This window comes from Panulirus ornatus, chromosome 22, assembly GCF_036320965.1.
Source record: "Panulirus ornatus isolate Po-2019 chromosome 22, ASM3632096v1, whole genome shotgun sequence".
Taxonomy (NCBI): domain Eukaryota; kingdom Metazoa; phylum Arthropoda; class Malacostraca; order Decapoda; family Palinuridae; genus Panulirus; species Panulirus ornatus.
Window position 1 is genome coordinate 19,645,912 of NC_092245.1, and position 27,832 is coordinate 19,673,743.

A 27,832-nucleotide genomic window follows, 5' to 3' on the forward strand; every position below is an offset into this window, starting at 1 on the left:
TTATAGTTCACAACATACTGCCTAAAAATATTTTTTTCACTTTTCTAGAAAATTGGAAAATATAACTTGTTTTTTGTTAATAAAGAAAATTAAAGAAGAATGTTTAAACATTAGGTTGATTAAGATATATGAATTGAGAATGTATTATTCTTGTTACCGTATGTATTTTTGTATAGGTCAAGTTTTTTATGACCAAATTATCGTGCTAAAAGAGGGGAGGGCATCATGTACTCGAATGATATTTTTGAGGGGTTAGAATCCATGTACTGGTGCAGTAGACCCATGTTATATCATGAGAATAGGATGGAGAATTTACCACTATCAGATTTTTAACCAAACACTGGTAGAAATTGAGAAAAATATGTACATATCAAAATGTACAAAAAGAATCTTGGTGGTCCAAGTCTTAAATCTAATATTTTGGTCTACTCAGACAACACTATGTTCAATTGGCATGCTTGTTTACTGTAAGTGTAAGTGGATAAGGTCTGTGATTTAATTCATACAGTTGCGTTAGTATGTACCTACAGACACCAGGAATATACTTCATAAATTTTCGAGTGAAAATAATGGATTAAGGGGTAAAATGCACAACATATCCAGAGTGGCACCATGCTATGATGGGTAGTGACAGGAGTAGGAGCATACGGTTGGTACTGGTACGGCTAGGGTATCCCTCAAAAGCTTGGGTCAATTTGTACATAAGATTTATGGCTGAAAGTTAGGGGTCATCTTATGCATAAGATTGAACTATACATGATTATGTATGGTGTGTCCTTTTAGAATAGTGTTGGAAAAGCTTGGTGAATTGCTAAAGGTTTGTTGATGACTATCCGATCGCTGAATGTTGCACATTGCAGAAAAAATTATTCAAGCACCCATTGTTTACTCTTATATCCTAATCACAGAACTCAACAATCTACCTTGCTTGATCTGTCATATTACATCTACTTTTCTTCAGAATTTTTCATTCTCATCAGCAGCTGACTAGGAACATGTTGAAGATATATTAGTAATTTGTGCCTTAAAAAGGATGATCCAATTTTTTCAAGATATAATCCAAAAGTAAGATTGTAGGCAAGTTATACATCAGTTTGATTTGTACCAGCTGGATCCTCCATTACTGGAAAGTTGATGCACTTTTTTGAGAGTTTTGTAGGGAGTTTTGAATGTGCAAAATGTTTTGGAATGTCAGTTTTTATGGAGAGTAGGTCTTTGGTAAGGAAATTAGTCTTCGGATATGGAGAAGTGGAGTGCATTTTTTTCTTTTTAACATGAAGTGCCTGGTTGGTATTCCATTCTTAGCAAGATAGTGTCAGGGACAAATGAAAAGTGGCCCGAATTGCACTTATTGTGTCTCTCACTGTTACATATAATTTGGCAGAATCGGGGCTCACCATCCACATCAAAGACCCAAAGAGCTTCATTTGCTATGGCTTATCCCACTGAAAGCATGTTGCCTTCCTGTTTGTACTGGCCCTGGTACTTGAAGCTTCCTTTGCTTCATCCTTCCATGCCCTTGTTGTTCTTTCCCCTCGCTGTTGACAAATATATCATCTTAGTCTTCCATACCAAAGAGATGAACTTATTTTTCTAGTAATATGAGAGTTTTAAAGCAGTTGTTATGAGTTATAGGCTGTAATGCTTTAATGTTATGGACATGTTAAAGGACTGGGTTTTTGGAAGAAGTTAGGGAGTTTGATTGAGAAAAGTGGTTGGTAGGGTAGAGGAAACCAAGGGTTAGGTGGAGGATTAGTTGGAGTTACTAGGTATTTGTATGAAAGGTAACACATTTGGAGTAGCATAGTACTTTGGGATTTGTTTTTACCATCCATATTTCACTATTTCTTCATTGTTTTTCAGGTCAAGCCTTCTTTGGATGAAGCCTTTGTGATTCAGGAGCAGAATGTTGCACTAAATTTCATCGGCAGTCGTGGTGCTCGTCCTGGTGTAACAAAAGAGAAACGTATCAAATATGCACGTGAAATCTTGCAAAAAGAAATGTTGCCACACGTGGGTGTGTCTGACTTTTGTGAGACAAAGAAGGCTTATTTCTTGGGTTATATGGTCCATAGACTTCTGCTTGCAGCTTTGGGTCGTCGAGAACTCGACGATCGTGATCATTATGGAAACAAGAGGTTGGATTTGGCTGGCCCTCTCATGGCTTTGCTTTTCAGAGGGTAAGTAGGGAGACTGCAGAGGAAGCATTATGTATTAGTTTTATAGTTGAGAAAAGGGTATTGTAAATATCAAGAAAAAATTTAGAAAACCATTCATTATACACTGTTGCATCTGTTTAAGCCATGGGTTATTCCTTGATGCTTGTTTATCAGTGGTAGTCACTGGTGTTGATACACTGCACATGACATCTGCATACTATTTATGTGCAATTAGGCAGTAGTTTATTTCTTCCTGATGCTACCTTATTAAAGTGGAAAACAAAATCAATATTGGAGAAAAACAAGACATAGTAGGAAAGAGAAACTTGTGTAAAATATTCTGTTAATGCATTTGTGAGTTTGGACAATATTAGGAATGTGCATGGTTTTCAAGGTTGTGAATTAAAAAGATTGCACATCACATAGCTGATTAGTGGGATTTGTTGTGAAAGGAAACAGAACTGAGTTGTAGACCCAAGATACTTTTATTCTGCCATGTCACACCCAAAATCTTTTTCAGGTTGTTCCGAAACTTAATGAAGGAGGTTCGTATGCATGCTCAAAAGCTATTGGATAAGGGTCAAGAGTATGGTTTGGATGCTGCAGTTAAACCTAAGCTCATTACTGATGGCTTGCGATACTCTTTAGCCACTGGAAATTGGGGGGACCAGAAGAAAGCTCATCAAGCGAGGGCTGGTGTCTCTCAGGTGAGTTGTGTGCAAAATGCAAATTTTTTCTGTCATGTGGAATATGTTAATGATACCTAATCATCGGTATTTGTGAATGAAGGGAAAGCTTTACGTGGATACAGTTACTATATATAGTGTTGTGATACTTTGTCATATGCAGTAATATGAACTGTAATGTCTGAATGAAGAAAATTTTTTTGGTCAAATTTCCTGCTTGCATCTTGACCTGATGTGTCATACCTCTCATCAGTTAATTTATTCCATTCATTGACTACTCTTATACTGTAAAAGTACTGCTTCAGAATTATTTAACAAATTTCTGCATGATTCTGTGCTATGTCCTATAGTTGTTCTACCCCTACACCTCTGGAAGAACTGGGTGGAATTATGTTGTTGCAGTTCTTCAGAAGAATCATGAATCTGAACATTTTTCAGGCAGTTATACATAGATGCATTTATATATTCTTTTTAGGTGTTGAACCGCTTGACATTTGCCTCAACATTATCTCACCTTCGGCGTGTGAACTCTCCTATTGGCCGAGATGGTAAATTAGCAAAGCCAAGACAGCTGCACAATTCACTGTGGGGAATGATCTGTCCTGCAGAAACACCAGAGGGAGCTGCTGTAGGTTTAGTGAAGAATCTAGCCCTCATGTCATATATCTCTGTCGGTTCTCAACCAGCACCTATCTTGGAGTTCTTGGAGGAATGGTCTATGGAGAACTTAGAGGAAATTGCGCCATCATCAATTGATGAGTATGTAATTAGTTTGAGTAATTTTTCTCATATGTGTTATTTATGTATAATGAAATTTGGCTTCAAAGATGGTGGTTATGATATAATTCGTTTAACTCTGTTCCCATTTATATAGGGTGATTTGATATATACTGTACTGCTTTTGAGTTCACTCATATGCATTTATCAGGAGAAAAGGGTGCTGGTAGACTTAATGTGTTAATGTAGATAATCTCTTTGGGTGAGCTAGTGTTTTGAATGTATGATAAAGTGTTGCATATTTTTTTTTAAGTGAGTAGTGTCACTGTGCAGGAATGTGATTGTAAGGTGCATGTGAGAGAACTTTCACTGTGATCCTGCACCATGATTCCCTTCTATAGAGCTTTCCTAGTGCCAGAAAAGTCATGAGGTAAGTGAAAAGTAGATCTTGAGGAGAAGAATGCTTGAATCATCCAGAGGAAATTGAATGGGGAAAGAGTAAGTTGAGAAGTGCAGATTGTCAGAGAAAATGCTGTTATCATTAGAAAGACAAAATTTCTATGCTTTATATGTGCTACATCCTGAGCATAAGTATATGTTGTAGTGATTATAACAAAAAGTAAAAGCAAAATGATAATCATTCCTTCAATATTGAAGGTAAAAAAATCATGATAAAACAAGTCAGGTGGCATCACCAAGCAAGTCAACTCAGCCATGGACTTTACATAACTTCATAACTAATTTTACTTTAATTTTTTTTGTTTGTCATTCTGTAATGATGAGAATGCTTTTATACATGAAAGAGGGGTTTCTGCCTGCGAATGGGCAGAAAGTTATACTGAAAAGTCAGAGGGTGAAGCAGGCACATAGATATCCTCTTGCCTTCAAAAACTGATTGCGTTTCACATAAAGGGAAAAACAGTTTATTCCTCATGAAATGGAAGAATACTTTAATGGAAATAAAAAAACAACAGAGAGACAAGTGCTATAGGCTTTAGCTTTCCCCTTGGAGTAGAGATGAAACTTTGGGTGGGAGTCTGTTGCTGGGATAGCACTAAGGGCTACACAGCCTGATGTCAACATGTCTTGACTGTCACCACTTTTTTTATGATGTTTTGAGACTTTTGATCTATTTTTGTCATTATCGGCTAGAGATGTGTATGGGTTGTAAGGCTCCTCATTGCTGTGGGGCTAATGCCACTCTGTAATGTTTATATTTAAAAGGAGAATTAGTATTACAGCCCAGACCCTTCATTTAGAAGTATGAGATTTGAATTTAGAGTTAAGAAAGAGAGAAGTAAGGAAAGAAGAAATGATTGAGTTAATCTGTTTTGCATTGAAGGTTTATATAAGTGAGGATAGAATACTGAGTTGATAGGAAATGTGGGAAGTTTATGGTAAGTAATGACTAATATAGTATATTTTGATGAGGTGAATGAGGGTAGATATAGAGGAAGACAAAGAAGAGGATGAGGTGATTAAGAGTTAGGAGAGGGTGTGTTTCAAGAAGAAATGAGCAGAAAAAGAAAGATCATTATGTCTGGAGACTTCTTTTTCACAGCTGAAGGTTTGTGTAATATTGATTGGTAATTAACTTTTCTTCCAGTGCCACGAAAATTTTTGTTAATGGTTGCTGGGTTGGCATTCATCGTGACCCAGAGCAGCTTATGATGACCCTGCGCAAATTGAGACGTCAGATGGATATCATTGTTTCAGAGGTAATGGTGTACTTTGTTTTTGTATAAATCTTCAATATTATAAGTTTAAACAAAGTTGAAAATAGCTTTTTGATGTTAGTTATTTCATCTAATCGAGGCTTTATATAATTGGAACTTTAAGCCAGTGAAAACAGTATTTGTGTGTATGGATAAAAAAATAATTTTTTGTTAGATTTGACTCTACATAATGATAAAAGTTTTGGAAAATGATATTTAAACCCTTGATGTGTACAGGTTTGCATGGTTCGAGACATTAGGGACAGAGAAATACGTATCTATACAGATGCTGGTCGTATCTGTCGTCCTCTGTTGGTGGTGGAAAATGGTAAACTGCTTCTCAAAAAGAGACATATCGACTTGCTGAAGGAGAGAGAGTATAACAACTTCAGGTAAGATTGTAACAGCCTTTTGGATTTGCTGGTTAACTACTCAACTTTACTGAACCTAATGATGGGCCATTAGGAATTTTTCAGGTCCATTTTTACTTGATTATATATGTGAAAATAAAGTTAATGTTGAAACTAGATTTTTATACTGCTGTATTGGCTGTAAAGTGTAATTTTGTTTGTATGTGAAATTACTTGTTTATGACATTTCTAAGTGCAGTAAAAATAAATTTTGCTTGTAACAGCTGGCAGGACCTGGTAGCCAGCGGTGTGGTGGAGTATATTGACTGTTCTGAAGAAGAGACTATCATGATTGCCATGTCACTTGAGGACTTGGGTTTAGAAGAGGAGAAGACCTACTGTAACACTTATACTCACTGCGAGATTCACCCAGCCATGGTCCTTGGAGTATGTGCCTCTATCATCCCCTTCCCTGATCACAATCAGTCCCCTCGTAACACTTACCAGGTAAGTTGCTTTGCTCTTGCTCTAATGAAACTGTTCCTTTAGACAATGTCTGTAATAAAATACCCCAGCTATCTCTTTATTTCTTGGTGGGATTTCAGTAGAATTTCTCAAAAAAGGGATGATACTGTTTTTTATTAATTAGTCAGGATTTTCAATATAGCATGAGGTAAGGTGCTTGAGGATTGGCAGATGCTAGTATAGTACTGTAATATGAAAGCATGTGAAATAAAAGAGAATGAATTACAGATTTTTAAGTCATTGGAATACCTGGTAAGTTGTAGGGGATATTGGTGATTAAGAGGGTGTTGGCATGCACACAACATTAGTTAGGAGAAGTAGCTTGGCTTCAGAGGTGGAAGAGGACTTGTGGAGCTGTTGTTTGCTTCAAAGATTTTTTGTCAGAAATACTTGGAGAAAGGGAGGGGTATAATAAGATTGACAGAGATGCTTTAGGAAAGGTACTGTGATTTCATGGTATAGGGGTAAGGTACCAGAAACAGTGAAGAGTTTTTTTTTGTTGTTCATACTACTTGCCATTTCCCACGTCAGCGAGGTAGCGTTAAGAAGAGAGGACTGAGCCTTTGAGGGAATATCCTCACTTGGCCCCCTTCTCTGTTCCTTCTTTTGGAAAATTAAAAAAGAGAGGGGAGGATTTCCAGCGGGGGGCTGGAAATTTTATCAAGAGAATAAGGTGTGTATGCGAGTAGGAAGGGAAAAGGGGTGAGTGGTTCCTGGTGAAAATGCTTCTTTGTCAAGGATGTGTGATGTCACCATTCATGTTTATTGATGGGGAGGTAAGGGAGGTAAATGTGAGGATTTTGGATAGCAAGGTAGGTCCACAATAATTGAGCTGTGGAGGACCTGTTAGGTGGGTCACTTTGTTGTTTGCGATCACACAGCCATATGACAACTTGAGTGAGAAATAGCAGAAGCTGAGTCTGGGTAAATGTGAGAAAGGAGCAAGTTGACAGTTGATAAGAAAAAAGTAAGGTATGAGGTTTAGCATGGGGAGGAGACAGATTGGTTTTAGTGTGGTTTTAGTGTGAACAATGTGTGTTTCAGTACATCATACATAAAAAATATAAATGTTTTAATGAGGCTGTTGTTTGTCTGTCCCCGTTATGTTTATATTCCAACATATGCTTTTGTAAAACTGATCTGCAGCTGGAAGTTGGCTAATAGAATCTCAGCTACCCAGCTATCCAGACAGACTTACAGTTAAGTGTGAGTGCATTAAAGTGTGTTTTATAGGAGTGAGTTTAGATGATACAAAACAGGGAGATACATTATGAGGAAAGTGAAAATAGGTGTAATGATATTTTGAATGGGGTAAAAGGGAGTGCACAAGTAGTATGATAAGGAAAGTAGACTGATATGACTGCTTTGCATATCAGTAAGAAAAGTGGAAGCAAAAATAAGGGAGTGAAATGGGAGTAACTGTAAGAGAAAGGTTTTGGCATGGCCAAGTGTGAAGAAATGCACATCGAGCATGTTTGGGAAAAGACCCAGTCTTGGACATAGTCCCTTATAGTAAGTCATGATACATCAGATGAAGATTAAGATTTTTAAGATTCTTGGGTGTGTATTAGACTTATTTCTCTGTAATTCTTACAAGAATTTTAATCTAGCTTTGTATATTGCAAAATATCTAGTATTACCTTTTTTTACTGATGAAGAATGGACCACTTTTTTATACAAATGTATACTTTGTAAATTGTACTTAGACTCATATGATCTGTGGAGTCTTTATATGTAACTACCCTTTTTGTATAGTTTGGGTTCTTTGCATGACATTCAAATTACAAAAGTCTAATTTTGGAGTGACTCCACTTGAAAAGGATCCCAGCTATGTTTATGGCTCATAACTTAATTGCTTAATCTTAGGTTGAACAGATGCTTGATTAGTGAATATGTCATCTTAACCTGTCTGTGAAAATGTGCAGCCTGTTATTTTAAATGAGTCATCCAGTTTCTCTTGAATATTTGGCATTCATCTACTGGTAGCCTAGTTGCTATTACTGATAGTTTATAAAAACTTGTTCTGCAGAGGCTGTATATGTATGATTACAGTAACATATCTGATATACAAAACTGATTTTCTCTTTCGCAGAGTGCTATGGGGAAGCAAGCCATGGGTGTATATATTACTAATTTCCACGTTCGAATGGACACTCTTGCACACGTACTATTTTACCCTCAGAAACCCCTTGTAACTACACGTTCTATGGAGTACCTCCGTTTCAGAGAGTTGCCTGCAGGTATGTATTAGCATGATAGCTTAGAACATAGATATATGTATCTTTATTTTTGTATTGTTTGTGAAGGTGACTCATATATTAAATGTCCTCTTAAAATGATTATTGTATAACTGCAGATTCTTTGTTTGGGATACTGTGTTTTGTTATACACAACCCGCCTGCATTTTATTTTTAGTATTACCTTTCTATCTTTTATCTCCTTAACTTTTTAGCTATTTGTCACCATACCCAGTCTTTCCATATATCAGAAACACCTTGGTTGCAATTTTATCATTGACATTGACTTTGGAGACACAGCACCATATATTGTTTTTTATGTTCCTAACATAGCATACTCTCTGAAGGCCATATGCTGTAACCAGCATGGATAAGTAACAAATATGGATAAGCTATCACATTTTTTTTGCTGTCAAACTTTTTTTAGTTTGTTGGTATACTGTAATTGATAGACTGAAATTAATATTTTTTCTGTAAATCTTGATCCTGAGGACCCCTGAATTTTCAGGCTTGGTCCTTTAAGGATTAAACTTCAGTTTAAGTTAGTAATTTTCTTTTCTAAATTGTTTTCAGCTGTCATGGCTTTAGAGTAGCATCTAGTGTGCTAGATTTATTTTATTTCAGTAAGACTTCAAGAAAGGTATTTATGGTCACAGGTGGGTAGATAAGGTCCTTTAAAAAGGAAGATGGTAGACCTGATATTTATGAACAAAGATTGATAGCATCACAGTTATCAAATCAGTATTTCCATGAAGCCACACTTGTGACTAATGGGAGAGAGTAAGGTGCTGGAAATTCTCTCATTCTGTCTAAAAGTAGGAACATGAGATAGCTCCAAACAGATTTTTCCATGAAGGGTCAGTTTTATATGCCAAATACAACCTCAACAAGGTGAGACAAGGGAAGGATGTATGTGGGATTTTTTTTTTTTTTATTAAGGTTCAGAATGAAATTCCTAAAAGTATTGTATCCTTTTATTGAGTATATTGTCTTACAGATATCCTCAGCTTACATTGTGTTATAAGTGGCATTTTTACCTTCAGTTTTTATAAAGTTTGAATGAATTAGACTAAATGTGATGTCACTATATTTTCCTGCAGGCATCAACTCTATCGTTGGTATTGCTTGTTATACTGGCTATAACCAAGAAGACTCTGTCATTATGAACCTGTCTGCTGTGGAGCGTGGATTCTTCCGATCGTGTTTCTATCGCTCTTACAAAGATGCAGAGACAAGGCGCTCTGGCATGCAGGAAGAAGTATGTAATTTTCAAATTTTATATGTTGTGTAATTGTTTTTCATGGTTCTCATCAGAAATTGTGACTCCAGGTATTAGGGAATGTTTGCATATGAATATGTTTAAACTAGTGAATGGTTTTTCATTAGCCATCTGGATATGGTGAGAGTTTCTGGTAGTTTAGCTTGTTTCCTAGGCTTTAACCTTGCTCATGGCTATTGTGGGAGATGTGTCATAAAAGATGACGAAGAGGAGTTGGAAATCCACCTCTCCTGTATTACTTTCCAAAAGAAGGAATGGAGAAAGGAGCCAGGTGAGGATTTTTCCCTCTTTGCCTCAGTCATCGGTTCATGACACTACCTTGTTTATGAGGGAAATGGGGAATATGTAATAAAAAAAATGTTGAGTTTAGCAACTAGTGTGGTATTTAATGACTCTCATGAATTTAGTGATTAGTACTGTTATGGAGATATTGTTGGTAAGTGAAATGGGCATTGGAAGGTCCCCATGGAAACATTTTGCTTAAATTTGTGGGTGAAGTACATGGCCACCCCCTTGAGGGAGTTTCATTTGGAACAGGCATCAGAGATATAGATAAATAGATAAGCAGATACATAGAAGTATGTGGCATGCAGGAGGTGGTGTGAATATGTTGGAATGGAAATGTTTGAAGACAATACTTTGTGTGAGGAGAGTTGATCAAATAAGAAATGAAATGGTAAGAGTTGTGGTAATAAGAGGAGTATGGGTGAGAGAGTTGAAGAGGGGTGTGCTCAAGTGGTTTGGACATATGGGGAAAACACGTGAGGAGTGGTTTCTTTTTACATTATTATTTTTCTCTTTTTAAGTTCAGTTTAACTCATTATTAACTCTGTATTCTGTAGATGTTTGAAAAACCTTCAAGAGACACTTGCCAAGGTATGCGACATGCTATATATGACAAGTTGGACGAAGATGGAATTATCTCACCTGGCATGCGTGTATCTGGTGATGATGTGATCATTGGAAAGACCATCACTTTGCCAGAAAATGAAGATGAACTTGAAGGTCAAACTAGACGCTTCAGCAAGAGGGATGCAAGTGTATTTTTGAGGGGCTCAGAAACTGGTATTGTTGACCAAGTAAGTGTCATTTTTAACTCCTCTTTCTCAGATGTGCAGTAATGTAAATATCCATCTATATTATGTTCTTCCATTCTCTCTTTTTCAGGAGTGTCTGTTGCTTTGTTTTTGATTTTAGTTTAATTTCATTAATCTGTCCATGCCAGTTACCAAAGCAGCTCATGTAGAGAATTAATTTCTTTCCCATTGTTAAAAAGAGTCCCCCCCCTCATCTTTCAGAAGTCCTTTCCGTTTCTTGAGTAATGTTTTTACATGCTTGAAATATTTGACAGGTCATGTTGACAGTGAATGTGGATGGTGATCGTTTCACCAAGATTCGTGTGAGGTCAGTCCGCATTCCTCAGATTGGTGATAAATTTGCCTCCCGTCATGGACAAAAGGGTACTTGTGGTATTCAGTACAGAGTAGAGGTAAGCTATGTGTTTGAATTCTTACCTATCTTCCACTTCACTTTCAGTCTTGTTGCCAAGTACTTACTCACATTTACAAGATCAAGACATGTATTATTCTTTCTACTTCCATTCCAGCACAGCTAAATATATATGGTCAGAGGTGGAGGGAATGAGGAGAAGTGGGAAACCAAATTGGAGGTGGAAAGATGGAGTGAAAAAGATTTTGAGTGATTGGAGCCTGAACATGCACGAGGGTGAAAGGCATGCAAGGAATAGAGTGAATTGGAATGATGTGGTATACCGGGATTGATGTGCTGTCAATGGATTGAACCAGGGCATGTGAAGCGTCTGAGGTAAACCATGGAAAGTTCTATGGGGCCTGGATGTGGAAAGGGAGCTGTGGTTTCGGTGCATTATACATGACAGCTAGAGACTGAGTGTGAATGAATGTGGCCTTTGTTGTCTTTTCCTAGCGCTGCCTCATGCACATATGGGGGAAGGAAGATGTTATTCCATGTGTGGCGAGGTGGCGATGGGAAGGAATAAAGGCAGACAGTATGAATTATGTACATGGGTATATATGTGTATGTCTGTGTGTGTATATATATGTATACGTTGAGATGTATAGGTATGTATATTTGCGTGTGTGGATGTGTATGTATATATTTGCTTATCTCCTTTAATGTCCCACTCATCTTTCTCAGATACAGTCAGCCATGAACATTTGGTAATCTTTGAGTAGTGCTTTCACGAATTTCACTGGATTTCCTGAGATGAAAGTTAAGAATTTCTGAGATGACTTATTTTGTCCTTCTCTTCACCTATAAATTTTGAATATATTTAAACTGTTTATATTTTTCTGAAATGACCAAGATTAGTACAAGTGCATGGCATTGGCCTGAAGATTATTGATACTTTGACCCAAACCTACAGCAAGCCTCATGGTAATCAGGCTTGTGTACAACCAAATTTTAGTTGAGGCACACCTTTTCTTTCGCCGGAGGTAAATAACTGTGGGACAAAACTGGAAACGAACTTTTGTTTTTCCTTATACTCGAGCCATTTCTTTCAATATCTTTTGATCTGCAACAACATCTGGCCCTTCTTGTCTTACTTGGATGTAGCTTAAACATTGATTAAATGGTTTTGTCTGATCTAATAGAACGATGAAATATTTTCCTTGAAATGTGTGTAGTTCACAAAACTCTTGTTTCAGGACATGCCCTTCACTGCAGAAGGAATTACTCCAGACATCATCATTAATCCTCACGCCATTCCCTCACGAATGACAATTGGTCACTTGATTGAAGCTCTCCAAGGGAAGCTTGGTGCTAATAAGGGGGAGATTGGTGATGCTACACCCTTCAACGATGCTGTGAATGTGCAAAAGATTTCCAACTTGTTGCAGGAATATGGTTATCACTTGAGAGGCAATGAGGTAAATGAATAAAATGCATTTTTTTCATATGATTCTGTAGTATATGAAATATTTTACCTAAAATATTTATGTTCATTGTTTTGTAAGTATAACTGTGTCTCGTACAGACCATAGCCAATAACTGATCTTGATGAAAGGTAGCACATATATCATTCATCAGAAAGTTGAAAAGTTGAAACATCTTGGCCCCTGATGGGGGCCACTTTTCACATTCCTAGTTGACTTGATTAAGCATATTCTGTTACTTGATGATTTAACTTTCATTTGTAATTCTATTTGGCATATGGTTTTCTGAAGAGTTGTGACAACTTATGTTTTATGATCTAGATTTTTCCACCTGCATTTGAAGGCATCTGTAGATGTCATATGTTACCTGCAACTCTTTGTGCTGTACACTCTAGAAGGAACCAGTGGCTTCTTTACTCACCAGAGGCAGGCACAGTGGCACATGTCACCTGCAGCTATTAATAGCCTGGAGCAATATCCACAGGGCTCATTTATCCAGAGAAAACTATCATGTAAGGACGTTGTGCATTTCCCCATATTGGCCTCCTTCCCTGATGCAGTTTAGATGAATATGATTGTGTTGGATTTTCATAAAGACATCATATAACCTGTCATATTAAGACAAATCAGGGGGCCATGTGGAGCAATTCTGAATACAGTATTAGAGGAAGTCTCACTCCCCAAGCAGAGCAGAGGAAAATGAAAGCAAAGGATGACCTGGTTGGTCATTAACACAGTGGTTTTAAATAGCAGGGTGTACCACTGAAACCCAACATGTCATAAATATTTAATTTTTGGCAAGATGCATAGGCTATTAACTCTTGATGCCAACTCCAGTGCTGCTTCTTAGCCTTTAGTGCGTCACCGTTTACAGGCAACTGGCAGTGGGCAACTTTAGTGCAGTGTCTGTGGAGGCTTCTACCTAATGTTCCTACCGACTACTACTACGTAATGCTCCTTCCTAATGTTTGTACCTTCTACTTCTACCTAATGTTCCAAACTAATGCTCTGGCTATTTTATTACAACAGACACATTAAGTATGTTTTTCAGTGACAGAAGAACTAAGACGATATTGTACAGTATCATTGTATGGTATAGATATTATAGAAATGTATGAAGCTACATAGATAGAAATAACATGACATGAAAACTCATACTAAGAAAGTCAACATGGGTGATATGGGTGTTAGTGCCACTGTCAAGTTTCTTTCTATGCATAAAGATGTCAGTAATATTCAGTGTGACATTTCAAACTTTTGAGGGGTGTAGTTGAACACTGTGTTAGTGGAAATATTTTTCCTCTGCTATGGAGAAAAGCTTAACATGACATTTGATGATAAGGGTAATTCACGCATCTGTAATTGAAAAGTGCAACCAAAAAGGTTAAAGGCTCATATGTCTATTTTTGTTGCTACCTTGCTGAACAAATATGAAATTTAGTTTTGAAGATTTAGAAGCTCTGCCTTGGACTACAGTGTGTGCAGCCTTTGGGCCACTGAATGAACAGCCCTGGTTAAGTTCATCAATCATGCAGATTTAAAGAGGATAGAATTTATTACACAGTAAAATACTTCATAATTACTGAGAAATTTGAATATGTATTTGATGCATCTTTCAGATTATGTACTGTGGTCATACTGGACGAAAAATGAATGCTCAGATTTTCTTAACTCCTACATACTATCAGCGTTTAAAGCATATGGTGGATGATAAGATCCATTCCCGAGCTAGAGGTCCAGTACAGATCCTTGTGAGGCAGCCCATGGAAGGTCGTGCAAGGTATGTTAAGAATATTAGCATCGTAGTTCTACACTTCAAAGTTTGCTTATGCAGTTGGTTATATATTATTGTACAAGGGAGTTTTTAGAGTACCTACTGCATTAAGTATCAGTGGTGAAGTTTGTGATACAAAATGTTTGTATATGTGCTTTGGCAATTGTGTGAGCTTAGATGCTTTGGGGATAATTCATGATATTAACGGCTTTATCACTGTACAAAGGATCCAGGAAGATGGTTTGTTCTTGTATTAGTAAATCATCAGCCTAATTAGATATGCACATGATAGCAAGAGGATGCCTGCACATCCCGAAAGACAAATTTGTTGCATGCAGTAAGAACTAGAGTAGTGAAGAAGTAAGAGATTGCAGAGCAGTTTTTATATCAACCTTTGGTTTGGTGGTATATATAGAATGCTTTACTTGACAAGATTATCTTCTTTGTGAACAGGTATGCCTCTAGTAATGGCAATGTAGTTAATGGAAATTTGCAGTAATGTAAATGTGATTTAGTGAATGGATTTATTTATTAAAAAAATGAAATTTTGTTGTGATGGAAGGTTGAATATCTAATGACACAGTTCTTTTTACCTGTGCTCTTGGTTGAATTTATGGTACAGTTATTATATTGTTTTGATACTTTACTATTTTGACTGTACAGTAGCTGTAGTATAGTAATGATACCTAAACAGGACACCCTGTTTCTTAGAGGCAGACTTAGCTATTCCTGTAATGTGGGGTTTCCAAGAAAGAGTGGATGTTACAGTAATGCCAAGTATGTTCATTGAGTCAAGAGGTGGAATTACAGAACAATCAAAGGAGAGACGAGAGTTGTACAGAGTTTTTGATAGAGAGATTGGTAGAAACGGATTGGAGACATTAAACTTAACAAGATTTTGTCTACCCCACTGAGATATCCTGTCCTAGTCTGAGTTTATTGAGGAGGCTGTGTCAGGATGAGATGCTGATTGAGTGAAAGAGGGAGCAGAATTGAAGGATGTGGATGAATGCAGTGCTGAGTCGTCAGCATATGTGTGCAGTTAATTATTTGTTTGTGAGGAGAGGAAATCATTGAAAAATGGAGAAAAAGTGTAGGGGACAGGACAGAATGTTGAGGGACACTGCTGTTGATGGAGAAAGGGGGAAGGCTGATCTATCAACAACTTCAGAGATAGGTTGGCTAGAGAGGAAGCTAGGTATGAAGGAGCAAAATGAGGGAGGGAAGCCAAAAGAGGTGAGCTTAGAGATGAGACCCCAATGCCATACTCTGTCAAAAGCCTTATATATGTCAAAGGGCAACTACACATACATCCCAGAAATCTTCCAGGGATGATGAGCAGACATATGTAAGATAGGAAAGAATATCACCACTGGATCTTGCCTTATGGAAGCCATACTGGTGACCACAGAGAAGACTGATTTCAAGGTGTTTTAAGGATATGGCAGTTGAGAAGGGATTCAAAGACTTTGAAAATGGTATATGTCAAAGTATTAGGACGATAGTTTGAGGGGGTCAAAATGGTCGTCCTTTGAGGGATGGGATGTATCAGTGCATGCATCCGAGGAGAAGGAAAAGTTTTGGTTTTTAAAGAGAAATGAAACAGATGAGCAAGCACAGGCGCAGGTTCAGAGGCACACTCTTTCAGTACATGGGGATGGATGCCATCAGGACCATAAACCTTGGTTGCGTCCAGAGAAAAGCGCTTTTCTGACAGTCCGAAAAGAGATTATGGGAAGGGGTATAGGATTAGTAAAGGAGGATCTGGGGGTGAAGGACTGTTAGAGTTATCTAAGGTGGAGATAGAAGAGAAACAAGAACCAAAGAGAGTTGCTTTGTCTACAGAAGAGACATCTAAAATACCATCAGAGTGGAAAAGTGAAGGGAACATAGAGTAACAGAAGTTGCGGCCTTATGTGCATTGCCCTTAGCTAAAGATCAGAAAGACCTATCATTGGATGACGAGAGGTTATCACACTTCCTTTGAATAAAGGAACGCTTTGTGTCATGGATAATGGGCTTGCAGTGATTACGGACAGTAGTAAAAACTGAATGGTAGCCAGATCAACGAGGGTTTTTCCAAGCCCATTATGCCTGATCCCTTGCCTGAATGGCCTCAGAACAGGTCGTCTTGGAGGAAGAGGGGATAAATGCTTCCATTCCCACAAGAATAACCTCTGTTGTGCCTTTGGCAGAGACAGAAGCATCTCCACAATAAGAGACAGTACTTTACCCAAGGAAAGTCAGAAAGGAGTACTTTACCGAAGGAAAGTCAGAAAGGAGTTATGCAAGTTATTCCAGTCAGTTTTGTTGTGCCAGTATTTATGCTTTGAAGGGGCTGCTAGAGGTGGAGGTCCTGTTAGAATAGATACATTTATGATGAACCAACTGGGGATGAGATTGTGTATTTACAGTGGGATGCACAAGAGGTGAAAAACAAATCCAGAATATTAGGAGAGTGGTCACAGTGGTCAGGAATGTAGGTAGGGTGGTAGATAATTTGCTCTAAATTATTGGGAATGGAGGATATGAGGGCTTCAGTCCCTCCACCATCGGTATAGGAGGAATTCAACCATAGAATTAGGAGAGCAATAGGCGAAACAGAAGAAAAGTATGGAAGTAGGGAGACAGACCTTGAGCCACATAACATCAAAGTTTGGAGACTCAAGGTCCTTGAGGCATGCAACAGGTGTTTTGATGTTGGAATAAGCACAAATACTGTGTGTGCACTGAAATCGTGAGTGGAAGCTATGGTTAGATATGGAAAAGGGACTAGTGAGAAAATCATAAGATAACTGTGTCTCAGACAGAAGTAAGATATGAGGAGAGGTACTAGACGGATGATGTTCAAGCTGAGGATAGGTTAATAGAGGGTCTGTGAATATTGGTATAGTGAATAGAAAAAGAGGAAGGTCTAACTGAGAGGGAAAGGCCATCAGAGGGGCTGTACTACTGCTGCCAGAGCTCTCCCTCTCATTGGCAGTAAAGTCAACCAGAAATCTGTCATGGTGATACCTATAAGTGCATGCATTATTCATATAAACTTAGTGCTTCACTCAAGCACAGGATGAAGTATTAGATTGAGAAAAAATTTGATGAAGCAAAGGAAATATTGTTGAGATGTTACTAGTTGATAGAAAATTTAGGTAAAAAATCTGTCTTTTTCTGTTTTTAGAGATGTTTTAGCATGACATATGAAGAACTTCAGTAGGAATCCTTGCTTTAATTATTGAAGGTGTCTTATATGTCTGTTCAGTGTATGAGTAGAAATTATAATTGTAGACCAAAAAAAATTAGATTTTTGGTTAAAGAAATGTAAGAGTAGAGATGCGTTTGTTTTTGCAGGGAAGGTGGTTTACGTTTTGGTGAAATGGAACGAGATTGCCAGATTGCTCATGGTGCTGCACAGTTCTTGCGTGAGCGTCTTTTTGAAGTCAGTGACCCATACTCTGTCCATGTTTGCAACTTGTGCGGCCTTATGTGCATTGCTAACCTGCGCAACAATACATTTGAATGTAAAGGGTGCCGGAACAAGACTCAGGTATGTGTATTTAATAAATATTATAGCCATGAAAACAGTATATCCTTGAAGCATTTATAAGCGTTAGAGCGTAATTATTAACTTTAGTTGATTAACTTTGAAATTGCTAGAGCCCTTGAACACATTCATCATTGCTGGACAGGTTTATGGGAAGTATTTGAATCTAAAGAAAATAGTCAAGAAATTTAAGGAACCTTTTCTGTATTAACACTGTATCTATGCAGATTTCACAGGTGCGACTTCCATATGCCTGCAAATTGCTTTTCCAAGAATTAATGGCAATGAACATTGCTCCAAGAATGATGGTGATAAAGTGATCTGTTTTCATTTTCTGGTAAGTGTTTTTGGAAAAAATTTAAGAATCAAGAGATTTTCAGTTACTAGAACAAAAATGGAGGTTTGATGATATTGAAAAATACCTGTATATGTATGTTGGGGGTATTAGGCAGCCACCCTTTGGAAAGTACTACCACCTGGGTATTGGATTGACATTTGATGGCAGTGCAGTTAACAAGCACTGCAGTAGCTGTTAACATCTTTTCCCAAGCTTAGGTTGCTGTCATTTCTTGCTGTCTCAGTTACGCAGGGTTGCTGGAATTCAGTTCATAAATGCACACTCTTGCTATCTCATTTGATGCCTTAAACCCACATCCACTGTTGTATATGTGCAGTATTTGGGATGATTTACAAAAAGGAAAGCTAGAATACATGATTTTTTTCTGTTGAAGTAGGAGTAAAATGTGTTTGTAGAATGTAGAGCTGGAACTAAAACAGGAGTCAATTTTCTCTAGGTACTTTTTGACAAGGAAAAACTAATGATTGTTAGTAAGATGAATGGAAATGCTAAGTATTGTGTAGGGTACAGATTTCCACTGCACTAGTGCTGTAGCTTTATAGTGTGATAGGGTTGTAGTATTTCACTGTCTTAGTGTTGTAGCTTTACATTGTAATAGTGGTATTGCTTTACATTGGTCTTCAGGGATTCCATTTTATTATTAGAGTTAAAAGATCTTGGAGATAGTAGTCATTCCTGTTGCATAGTAAGCGAGCACTTCAATGGTTGTTAAGTTGCACTCGCCTGACCCAGGTAGCTGTCTTTTCTTTCTGCCTCACTCACACATGGACTGTTGGCACTCTGTCCACAAACATAATCTTTCCTTGTCATACATAACACTTGACAACATTTAACTCACACAACTCATTTTTCATAACTCTAGATTTGCTAGCCCTGCCTTTTTTTTAGAATGGTAGGAGCAATGGTAGGAACATGTAGTCAGGAGCATTAGGTAGAAACATTAGATAGAAGTAATGGGTGGGAATATTGGGAAGGACCATTAGGTAGAAGTAGTCTGTAGGAACATTATTAAGGAGCCTCTGCAAACAATGAGCTAGAGTTGCCCTCTGCCATCGACCTGTTAAGGGTGAGGCACTAAAGTCTAAGAAGTGGCACTGGAGTTCATTAGTTATGGAGATTCTTTTGCTGTGACCATCCCCTTGAGGGGGTTCCAGGTAGGAACAGGTGCCAGAGATATAGATAGATAAATAGATAGATTATTTCTGAGTTAAGAGTCAAAAACAGTCATAAAGGAATCACGTGTATATATCTTGTGATGTATTTTATAAGCTCTTATTCTCCTGTACCCTAGATGAAACAAGAGTATGATGAACATGTGTTTAAGTTTAGAATAAGGAATCATTTTCTATAGTATTAGAACATGTGTTTTTGCTATTAAAAAATTATGTGTTTATACAAATTGAATTGTATGTTTTACTGTGCTCCGCCTGCATGAGGCTACGCTATGAGTGAAAAGTCACCTTTGATGAGGCTGTCTCATTAGGATTGCATTCTCGTCAAAGAACTTATGACTCCAAAGGAGTCTACGTATTCCTGCTACTGGTAGTAGTGCAGCCTTGTGCTGCAGGAGCCTCAAGAAAGAGGCCTAGGGTAATACCAGGACTCTTTCATAGAAATTGATCCTGAGGTATTGTGTATATGAGACATAAGTGATACATGGAAGTGTTGTATGTGTAGTGTATGCTGTGTGAAATTGAGCCTGAAGAAAATAATGGGTACTGTGCTTAGGTGAATAGAGTTTGAAATCATGCCCAGAAAAACATGATTACAGTATTTACATGCCACCTGCTTGTCCACTCAGCACCTTACCAGATTGATGTATACTTTATTGTTGATTATTTTTAACCTTGAAACTGAAGCTGATATCAGCAACTGATATCAATTGATGTTTTAACTTTTCTTGACTTTGTTAACTCTTTCATGGTGCTGTCTTTCTGAAAAGTTGAATCCCACTTGTCCCATGATCAAAAAGAAAATCCAAATATTATTTCTCCTCTGAATAATTCTTGTATATTTTCAAAGAAAATACCCAAAAAAGTAGTATACCCTCCTTTACATTGATTTATGAAGATGTATCCTGTGCCTTGGATAGTGGCATGGATCTTTCCTGTTTATTTATTTATTTATTTATTTATTTTGCTTTGTTGCTGTCTCCCGCGTTTGCGAGGTAGCGCAAGGAAACAGACGAAAGAAATGGCCCAACCCACCCCCATACACATGTATATACATACACGTCCACACACGCAAATATACATACCTATACATCTCAATGTACACATATATATACACACACAGACATGTACATATATACACATGAACATAATTCATACTGTCTGCCTTTATTTATTCCCATCGCCACCTCGCCACACATGGAATAACATCCCCCTCCCCCCTCATGTGTGCGAGGTAGCGCTAGGAAAAGACAACAAAGGCCCCATTCGTTCACACTCAGTCTCTAGCTGTCATGTAATAATGCCCAAAACCACAGCTCCCTTTCCACATCCAGGCCCCACAGAACTTTCCATGGTTTACCCCAGACGCTTCACATGCCCTGATTCAATCCATTGACAGCACGTTGACCCCAGTATACCACATCGATCCAATTCACTCTATTCCTTGCCCGCCTTTCACCCTCCTGCATGTTCAGGCCCCGATCACTCAAAATCTTTTTCACTCCATCTTTCCACCTCCAATTTGGTCTCCCACTTCTCCTCATTCCCTCCACCTCCGACACATATATCCTCTTGGTCAATCTTTCCTCACTCATTCTCTCCATGTGCCCAAACCATTTCAAAACACCCTCTTCTGCTCTCTCAAACCACGCTCTTTTTATTTCCGCACATCTCTCTTACCCTTACATTACTTACTCAATCAAACCACCTCACACCACATATTGTCCTCAAACATCTCATTTCTAGCACATCCACCTTCCTGTGCACAACTCTATCCATAGCCCATGCCTCGCAACCATACAACATTGTTGGAACCACTATTCCTTCAAACATACCCATTTTTGCTTTCGGAGATAATGTTCTCGACTTTCACATATTCTTCAAGTCTCCCAGGATTTTCGCCCCCTCCCCCACCCTATGACTCACTTCCGCTTCCATGGTTCCATCCGCTGCCAGATCCACTCCCAGATATCTAAAACACTTTACTTCCTCCAGTTTTCCTCCATTCAAACTTACCTCCCAATTGCCTTTACCCTACTGAACCTAATAACCTTGCTCTCATTCACATTTACTCTCAGCTTTCTTTCACACACTTTATCAAACTCAGTCACCAGCTTCTGCAGTTTCTCTCCTGAATCAGCCACCAGCGCTGTATCTTCAGCGAACAACAACTGACTCGCTTCCCAAGTCCTCTCATCCACAACAGACTGCATACTTGCCCCTCTTTCCAAAACTCTTGCATTCACCTCCCATCCATAAACAAATTAAACAACCATGGAGTCATCACACACCCCTGCTGCAGGAACCAATCACTTTCCTCTCTTCCTTCTTGTACATATGCCTAACATCCTTGATAAAAAAAACTTTTCACTGCTTCTAGCAATTTACCACCCACACCTTATAATCTTGATATTATTTTTTTGTCACATAAATGTTATCTATCATATCCAATCCAGAATCATTCTTTTAATATTTTCACCTGAAATACCTTGCCTCTGAAGAGTTCTTTTGTTACTTCGATCCATGTCTTCCATGGTCTGATTCTTTCTCGTATTACCTTCACTTACACCTGTTATCTTGAATGGCTTATCACTTGCCATAAGTTTGCCATGACCACATAATTCCCAAAGATCTTTTTGCTTGTCTTTTTCTGGATTTCTTCATAACACATATCCTTCTTACATCATCATACTTTACTTTGTCTTTCCCAATTTGGATTACTTTACATTCACTGTTCAAGTTGTCTGGTTATTCTGTTTATGTTTTTGAGCTGTCTTGACTTTTATGAACGTTAGTCTCACGTTCTTATCTCACATCTGGGACAAGCATCATTCATACTGACTACTTTCATGCACTAGACTTCATTTTTTTCCCCCCACTCTTTTAGGGCATTTTAGGGGATGTTGCATGAATTTACATATTGATAAGAGTTGTTTGTCATCACAAAAAAATTTTTGCAAATTAATGAGTTCATTACCTTTTTTCCTTTTACTTGTTAGGACGTAAGGCAACATGAATGCCTCTTGTTCAATTTTGTAAAGCTCTACTGATATATATTTGTTACTATAATCAGCCAATAGAATTTCTTAATAGCACATTTTTTTATAAAGTATGATTATTTCCATTCCAGTTTCTTGAGGTTGCATCATGGAATGCAGGTGTGTTTCAAGTTTTCACAAGATGGATGTTTCCAGTCACAGAATTCATGGTCATTTCAATTCAGTTTAGTTCATTTATTTTTAGTGATCATGTACATGACAGTTTGTCTGCTAAACATTTCTGTATGTGTAGTGTTACTTGCAGTTCTTCTCTCGGATGAATAATTTTACTTTTGAAATAAAAAATCACTGTAGAAAGTAAATTTGTAAGTTTCTTATAAAAGCTGTTATGCATATGATGCAAAAGATTTTCCATAAAAAAATTATACAGTAAATGTCACCTTAGAAAATGAGAAACTACTTTAGTTGCTTGGTGTGCAGATGCTTATTCCAACACTTAAGAGTGGTTTACAGTATTACTTTATATATGTTTAGTCTTTTGCTCTTTTTTTATCTTAAGCATAAATACATACATGATGATGGGATCATCCTAAGCAAACTTTTTCCTTCCATGCTAAGTGATTTATGAATTTTGATTAGGAAAATGAGATATATTCTTTTCATACTAAGCAAAGCCTCCACCTGCTCTTGTATTTTTCAACAAGATTGAATGTAGGGCTGTATCTGCCACTTGAATGTGGGGATGTATCTGCCACTGGAATGAGAGAGGTTAGAGTAGTTGATCAATGGTGAACATGGTTTATTATGTAAAACTTTTACTATTTTACTAATAATGTAGTTTTAGTAATATAGAAATGTATATTTTTTAATAAAAGATATTCAAAATAAGATTTGGTTTTAATTACCTGGCCATGTAATGTTAGTTTGGGAGAAATCATATGATTGAATTGTTGGAGAATTATGGTATCATCATAGGATGTGATTTTCATTCTTGTTTTTAAATTTGCATTTTGGTAGATTTATGAATCACGCTAAGCAACAATATTATGGTTCATGTATTTGCATTATTTTGACTTTAAAACCTAAAGGAATGTGTCTTCCATTACATTTTACATGATTGATAATTAAAATGCTCACACTGATTGGCACTTCAGGTTTACGGGAGTTTAATAGTCTGCTTTCCTTGTATGCATGTTATCTCGGTTCTGCTTGCACGGTTTTGCGTCGCCAGTAAGTGCCGAGTGGTTGTTTAGAGTTTGCTCCACCTCCATTTACCTAAATACATTTTCATCCCAAGTTATTAGAATCGCAGATTGGGAGGGCAGACCCAGTAAGAGAAAACGCCATATTTTATCGCAAATGGTTGGTTACAGAAGGTAGATCAGTCAACTGGTCAGTGTAGAAAAATTTTCGGTGCATATATTGCTGAACATGGTGGTACCTGTGCTGTAGAGATTGTTCAAGTTAAACCCGTGTAAAAAAAAAAAATGCTCTCTAAACACGACTACCCAAAAAAAGAAAAAAAAAAAATCGACATTCTGTAAGGCTAACATTAGTGATCCAACTTTCCCATGCCATAAAACATTACCAAAGTCACCCAAGCTTGGATTGTTTATTGAACCTTCAACATAAACACAGGGACTCAGACAGACAAGTTTTTTCAGTGTGGGAGAGCTGAAACATAGGTAATTTCAGAGAATGTTTCGTCGGTCATCTGCGACAGCGACAGAGGTGTTGGATCTACTAAACCAGTAAATGTAGGTATGCCATGAAGTTGATTATTCTAATAGTTAATTTTTTTTTTTTTTTTTTTAAATTCGCAACTTCCCGCCTTAGCGTTAAGAACAGAGGACAGCCTTAGAGGGAATATCCTCACTTGGCCTTTTTTGAAAATTAAAAATGGGAGGGGAGGATTTCCAGCCCCCCACTCCCTTCCCTTACAGTCGCCTTCTACGATACGCAGTGAATACGTGGGAGGTATTTTTTCTCCCCTACCCTCAGGAATATGAAATATCCTGATTCAGTGAGTTTCGTCTTTTAATATCAATAAATTATGGAGTGAGGTGTATTAGTTTTTTCGACATGTTTATAAGTGGTTACTATAATCAGCATACGGTCATCATAGAATATTATCTTCAAATCTTCCTTGACATCATAGTCGGCTGATTACATACGTACATATATTCAGACATTTTGTTTGTAAGATATAAAAGACGAGGGAAGTTTATGTCTTTGCTCTTATATCTGCAATGCTTAATTAAGCCTAGTTAACACTTGGATTGGAATTGCTAGTCCATTACTCTATCGAGTGTCTTATTCAGGAAGCAACACGAATAACACATGTTAAAAAGGTTGGTAATTACATCAGTAAGTTACCATTGTATATAGTAAAGCCATAAGTTTGGATTAACCCCATCATCCTTGTATAACCTTACGGGTATAGGAGGGAGAGGCGGGACCCGGGCGGGTAGCGGGCCGTGGCTAGCAGGTGGTAGAGGCTCGGCCACAAACCTAAGGTTAGTTGTGCTGTAACTATCGTCGGGTCGACACGGGCAAGGCTCATCCTCACTCACACTCACTCACTCATTCACTCACGCACGCAGGGTAAGGCGATTTCATTGTTCACTTTCCTACTGATGCTGATAATGAACTGCAGCAGCCGGAAATGGTAACAGCGCCATGTGTATAGCTCACATGTACGTAAAAGACCTTACTAAAGACTGTGATTCTGAAATTATAACATATATAAATCATGTAGTTACGGGTCTGGTAAATTACTGTCTAATGTATTCCTAAACATCTCAGTATGTCTTTGTAAATCACCTAGCCAGAATATCACAGTGGTAAGTCAGGGTACTGGAGATAAGGAGAGGCTAACTAGCCCACTAGTGACAGAGGTCATGAGCGAGGTTAGGAGAGTGCACTGGCGTTTTGGCCTCTCTGGAGATGTTAACCATGTGAATTGTAAAGTCTGTGGCCAGATATTTGGACGCACCTAGAACAGAACACTAGTTGAACTGATGATTCTCAAACCAAGAAGACTTTACATATATATATATATATATATATATATATATATATATATATATATATATATATATATATATATATATATATATATATTGTGTTTTATTAAACATTCGTGAAGTTCGTATACTTTTGGTGTTGACTGGGCCTCGATATCCCAACCACTGCTCTCCGAGTTGTGCCGGTAGTTTGGCTTGGCCTCCTCACCCACTCTGCCGTATGTTGCCGGCCGGTGCAGCTGCTGCCTCTGGCTTGTCACGTACTGAACGTTTAGTAGATATTCACCTAATGAATGATTTATGACCTATCAAAATTACTTGGAATTTACATAAAGCTTTCATTAGATAATTTTGATACGCGGGTTGGTTAGAGCTTTCACTAGAACAATAGTCATTGAAATAGGATTGCATTTATCAAGGCCGTTGGTAATTATGTCCTTGTTCAGCAGGAATCGTAAATCAGCTTATCAGATTATTATAATCACATGTTTGTATGATCAATGAGGCATTTACTCACTTTTGTTGGAGATAGTGTCGGCCGCTCGCTGGCATCATTATTATTCGCGCTGATTATCATAAACACCTTCGCCATCACTCATCAGCGTCGGTCGCTCACTAGCTAGAGAGGAAGGGTAGGAGACCCATTTATGACTGAAGCTACTTTTGTTACTCTTGCTGGTACAGCCTCACTGGTCTGTAATCACGGCGGACACACACCATACTGGTGAGAGGCAGAGATTGTAAAGAAGATACAAGACAATCATAAGATAAGGGGCTTAGTGGGATCTGTGGGACAGAAATTAGAGAAGTACAATGTAACTGGGTAAGGTTGTGGTCTGGTGTTAAAGTAGAGAAAGGACGGAGGTTGTAGGAACCTAAGAAGACATTTTTTATGGGTCATACTACACCGGGGCCTGGCTCGGCTGGGAAGATGATAATGGATCTAGCGGTCAGAAGCTGTTGTGGTTAGGAGACGAATTAGACGGTACGATGGTCAGATACCAGAAGGATGAAAGGTTGCAGTAATCTAACAGTATATTGGTAAAGGTATACTTAAGTCAGGGGATAGGATGTTCAGGCCATATTGGTCGCAGGATATTAATGAGAGGGCTGTAAGAGACAGTTGACATGGGGACAGAAGCTAGACATTAGTATAATTCATTTTCATATCGGTTTAGGTCATTTACCCCCAAAGTTCAGTCAGTACTTATTTCACACAAAGCTTTTCACTTTCTTAAATTTCATATTTCACCATCTTGCATAATGTCTACTGACCTTGTTTGCAGCGCTGGATATACAGTTCCTCAACACCTCAGTGAAACACCAAAGAAAGTCTGGTCCATAGTTCTAACACGTAACGTTTCTTCAGCACTCCTCATAATCACACAGCCTTACTAAATGGCCAGTGATCACAGGCGATGAGGATATTTTGAGAATTAAAGAATATGTAGGCAGGAAAAGTTATGACTAGAGAAAGAGTGCTCAGATACATGGATTTCAATGTGCTATCGTAAACTTGCCAACCACATGAGAGCTCAGAAGAGGAAACAATGACAACAGTATTCAAGTTCATTGTTGAGTTCGATGATGTGGATATTGAGCAGTTGTTCCAACTGGGGGGAACCGTTCAGTCATAGAACACAAATAACTAAGCGAAAGAATTATGACACATAAAAAAGGTTGTAACAAGTATTTGACAAATGGAATAAGGGAACATGAGGCGAATGCACCGAGTATTCAAAATAAACAAGTGTAGGATAGAAGCGGCAGTTTAAAAGGAGAGTTCCATTAAGTTTTAGAGAGAGAGAGAGAGAGAGAGAGAGAGAGAGAGAGAGAGAGAGAGAGAGAGAGAGAGAGAGCATCCGATGGATAGGTAATTACCGAAGTGGAAGGGTCTGGGGGTCACAAGTGTGCCACTGGTCTTGGATCATTACAATTCTTTGTCTATGTAAATGACTCGCTAGAAGGACCGGACTCATGTTCGCGGATGATGCCAAGGTTATGAGAGAATGCTGGGGATTGCATGAGGTTACAAGGGGATCTAGACAACTCCCAAGTGGCCTGATACATGATGAAATTCAACCGGAGTAACTGCGTAGTAATGAAAGAACGCCCTAAGAGGAATATCACTAAGGAGCAAATGTGTTGCCAGAATTTGTGAGAGCTACCCTGGCCTCGGCATGGTACCTCGCCTACAGCCAAAGCCTCCACCTTGGGAGATTGTAAGATTTGTTAAGGAGACAATGTGTCTGCTGGTAAATATTAGAATCGCATTTTAGTATCCTAATAAGGTAGTATTCAGTAAGCTATTCTCTACGACAATTAAGCCAAAACTAGATGCTTCTCAAATTGGACCACTGTACTTACAAGAGATAATAGTGA

The 27,832-nt window shown here is 38.0% G+C and overlaps 2 protein-coding genes across 3 annotated transcripts in view; both read left to right on the plus strand.

Annotated features, from left to right (window-relative positions):
- Nucleotides 1-23,312, plus strand: part of Polr2B (RNA polymerase II subunit RpII140) — a 33,196-nt gene extending 9,884 nt beyond the window's left edge. For both annotated transcript variants that reach the window (XM_071676266.1, XM_071676265.1), the window contains exons 7-21: nucleotides 1,864-2,180; nucleotides 2,680-2,866; nucleotides 3,321-3,604; nucleotides 5,169-5,280; nucleotides 5,515-5,669; nucleotides 5,912-6,134; nucleotides 8,245-8,392; nucleotides 9,490-9,647; nucleotides 10,511-10,747; nucleotides 11,020-11,157; nucleotides 12,356-12,577; nucleotides 14,203-14,363; nucleotides 17,703-17,898; nucleotides 18,123-18,232; nucleotides 22,556-23,312. In XM_071676266.1, coding sequence (XP_071532367.1) covers nucleotides 1,864-2,180; nucleotides 2,680-2,866; nucleotides 3,321-3,604; nucleotides 5,169-5,280; nucleotides 5,515-5,669; nucleotides 5,912-6,134; nucleotides 8,245-8,392; nucleotides 9,490-9,647; nucleotides 10,511-10,747; nucleotides 11,020-11,157; nucleotides 12,356-12,577; nucleotides 14,203-14,363; nucleotides 17,703-17,898; nucleotides 18,123-18,215 — 2,631 coding nt within the window. In that variant the 3' untranslated portion in view covers nucleotides 18,216-18,232; nucleotides 22,556-23,312. The remainder of the gene's footprint in view (nucleotides 1-1,863; nucleotides 2,181-2,679; nucleotides 2,867-3,320; nucleotides 3,605-5,168; nucleotides 5,281-5,514; nucleotides 5,670-5,911; nucleotides 6,135-8,244; nucleotides 8,393-9,489; nucleotides 9,648-10,510; nucleotides 10,748-11,019; nucleotides 11,158-12,355; nucleotides 12,578-14,202; nucleotides 14,364-17,702; nucleotides 17,899-18,122; nucleotides 18,233-22,555) is intronic.
- A 1,627-nt stretch (nucleotides 23,313-24,939) lies between these two features.
- LOC139756640 (uncharacterized) overlaps nucleotides 24,940-27,832 on the plus strand; it is a 333,434-nt gene continuing 330,541 nt past the window's right edge. The window contains exon 1 of the mRNA XM_071676311.1: nucleotides 24,940-25,028. The gene's annotated coding sequence lies outside the window, so the exon portion shown is untranslated. The remainder of the gene's footprint in view (nucleotides 25,029-27,832) is intronic.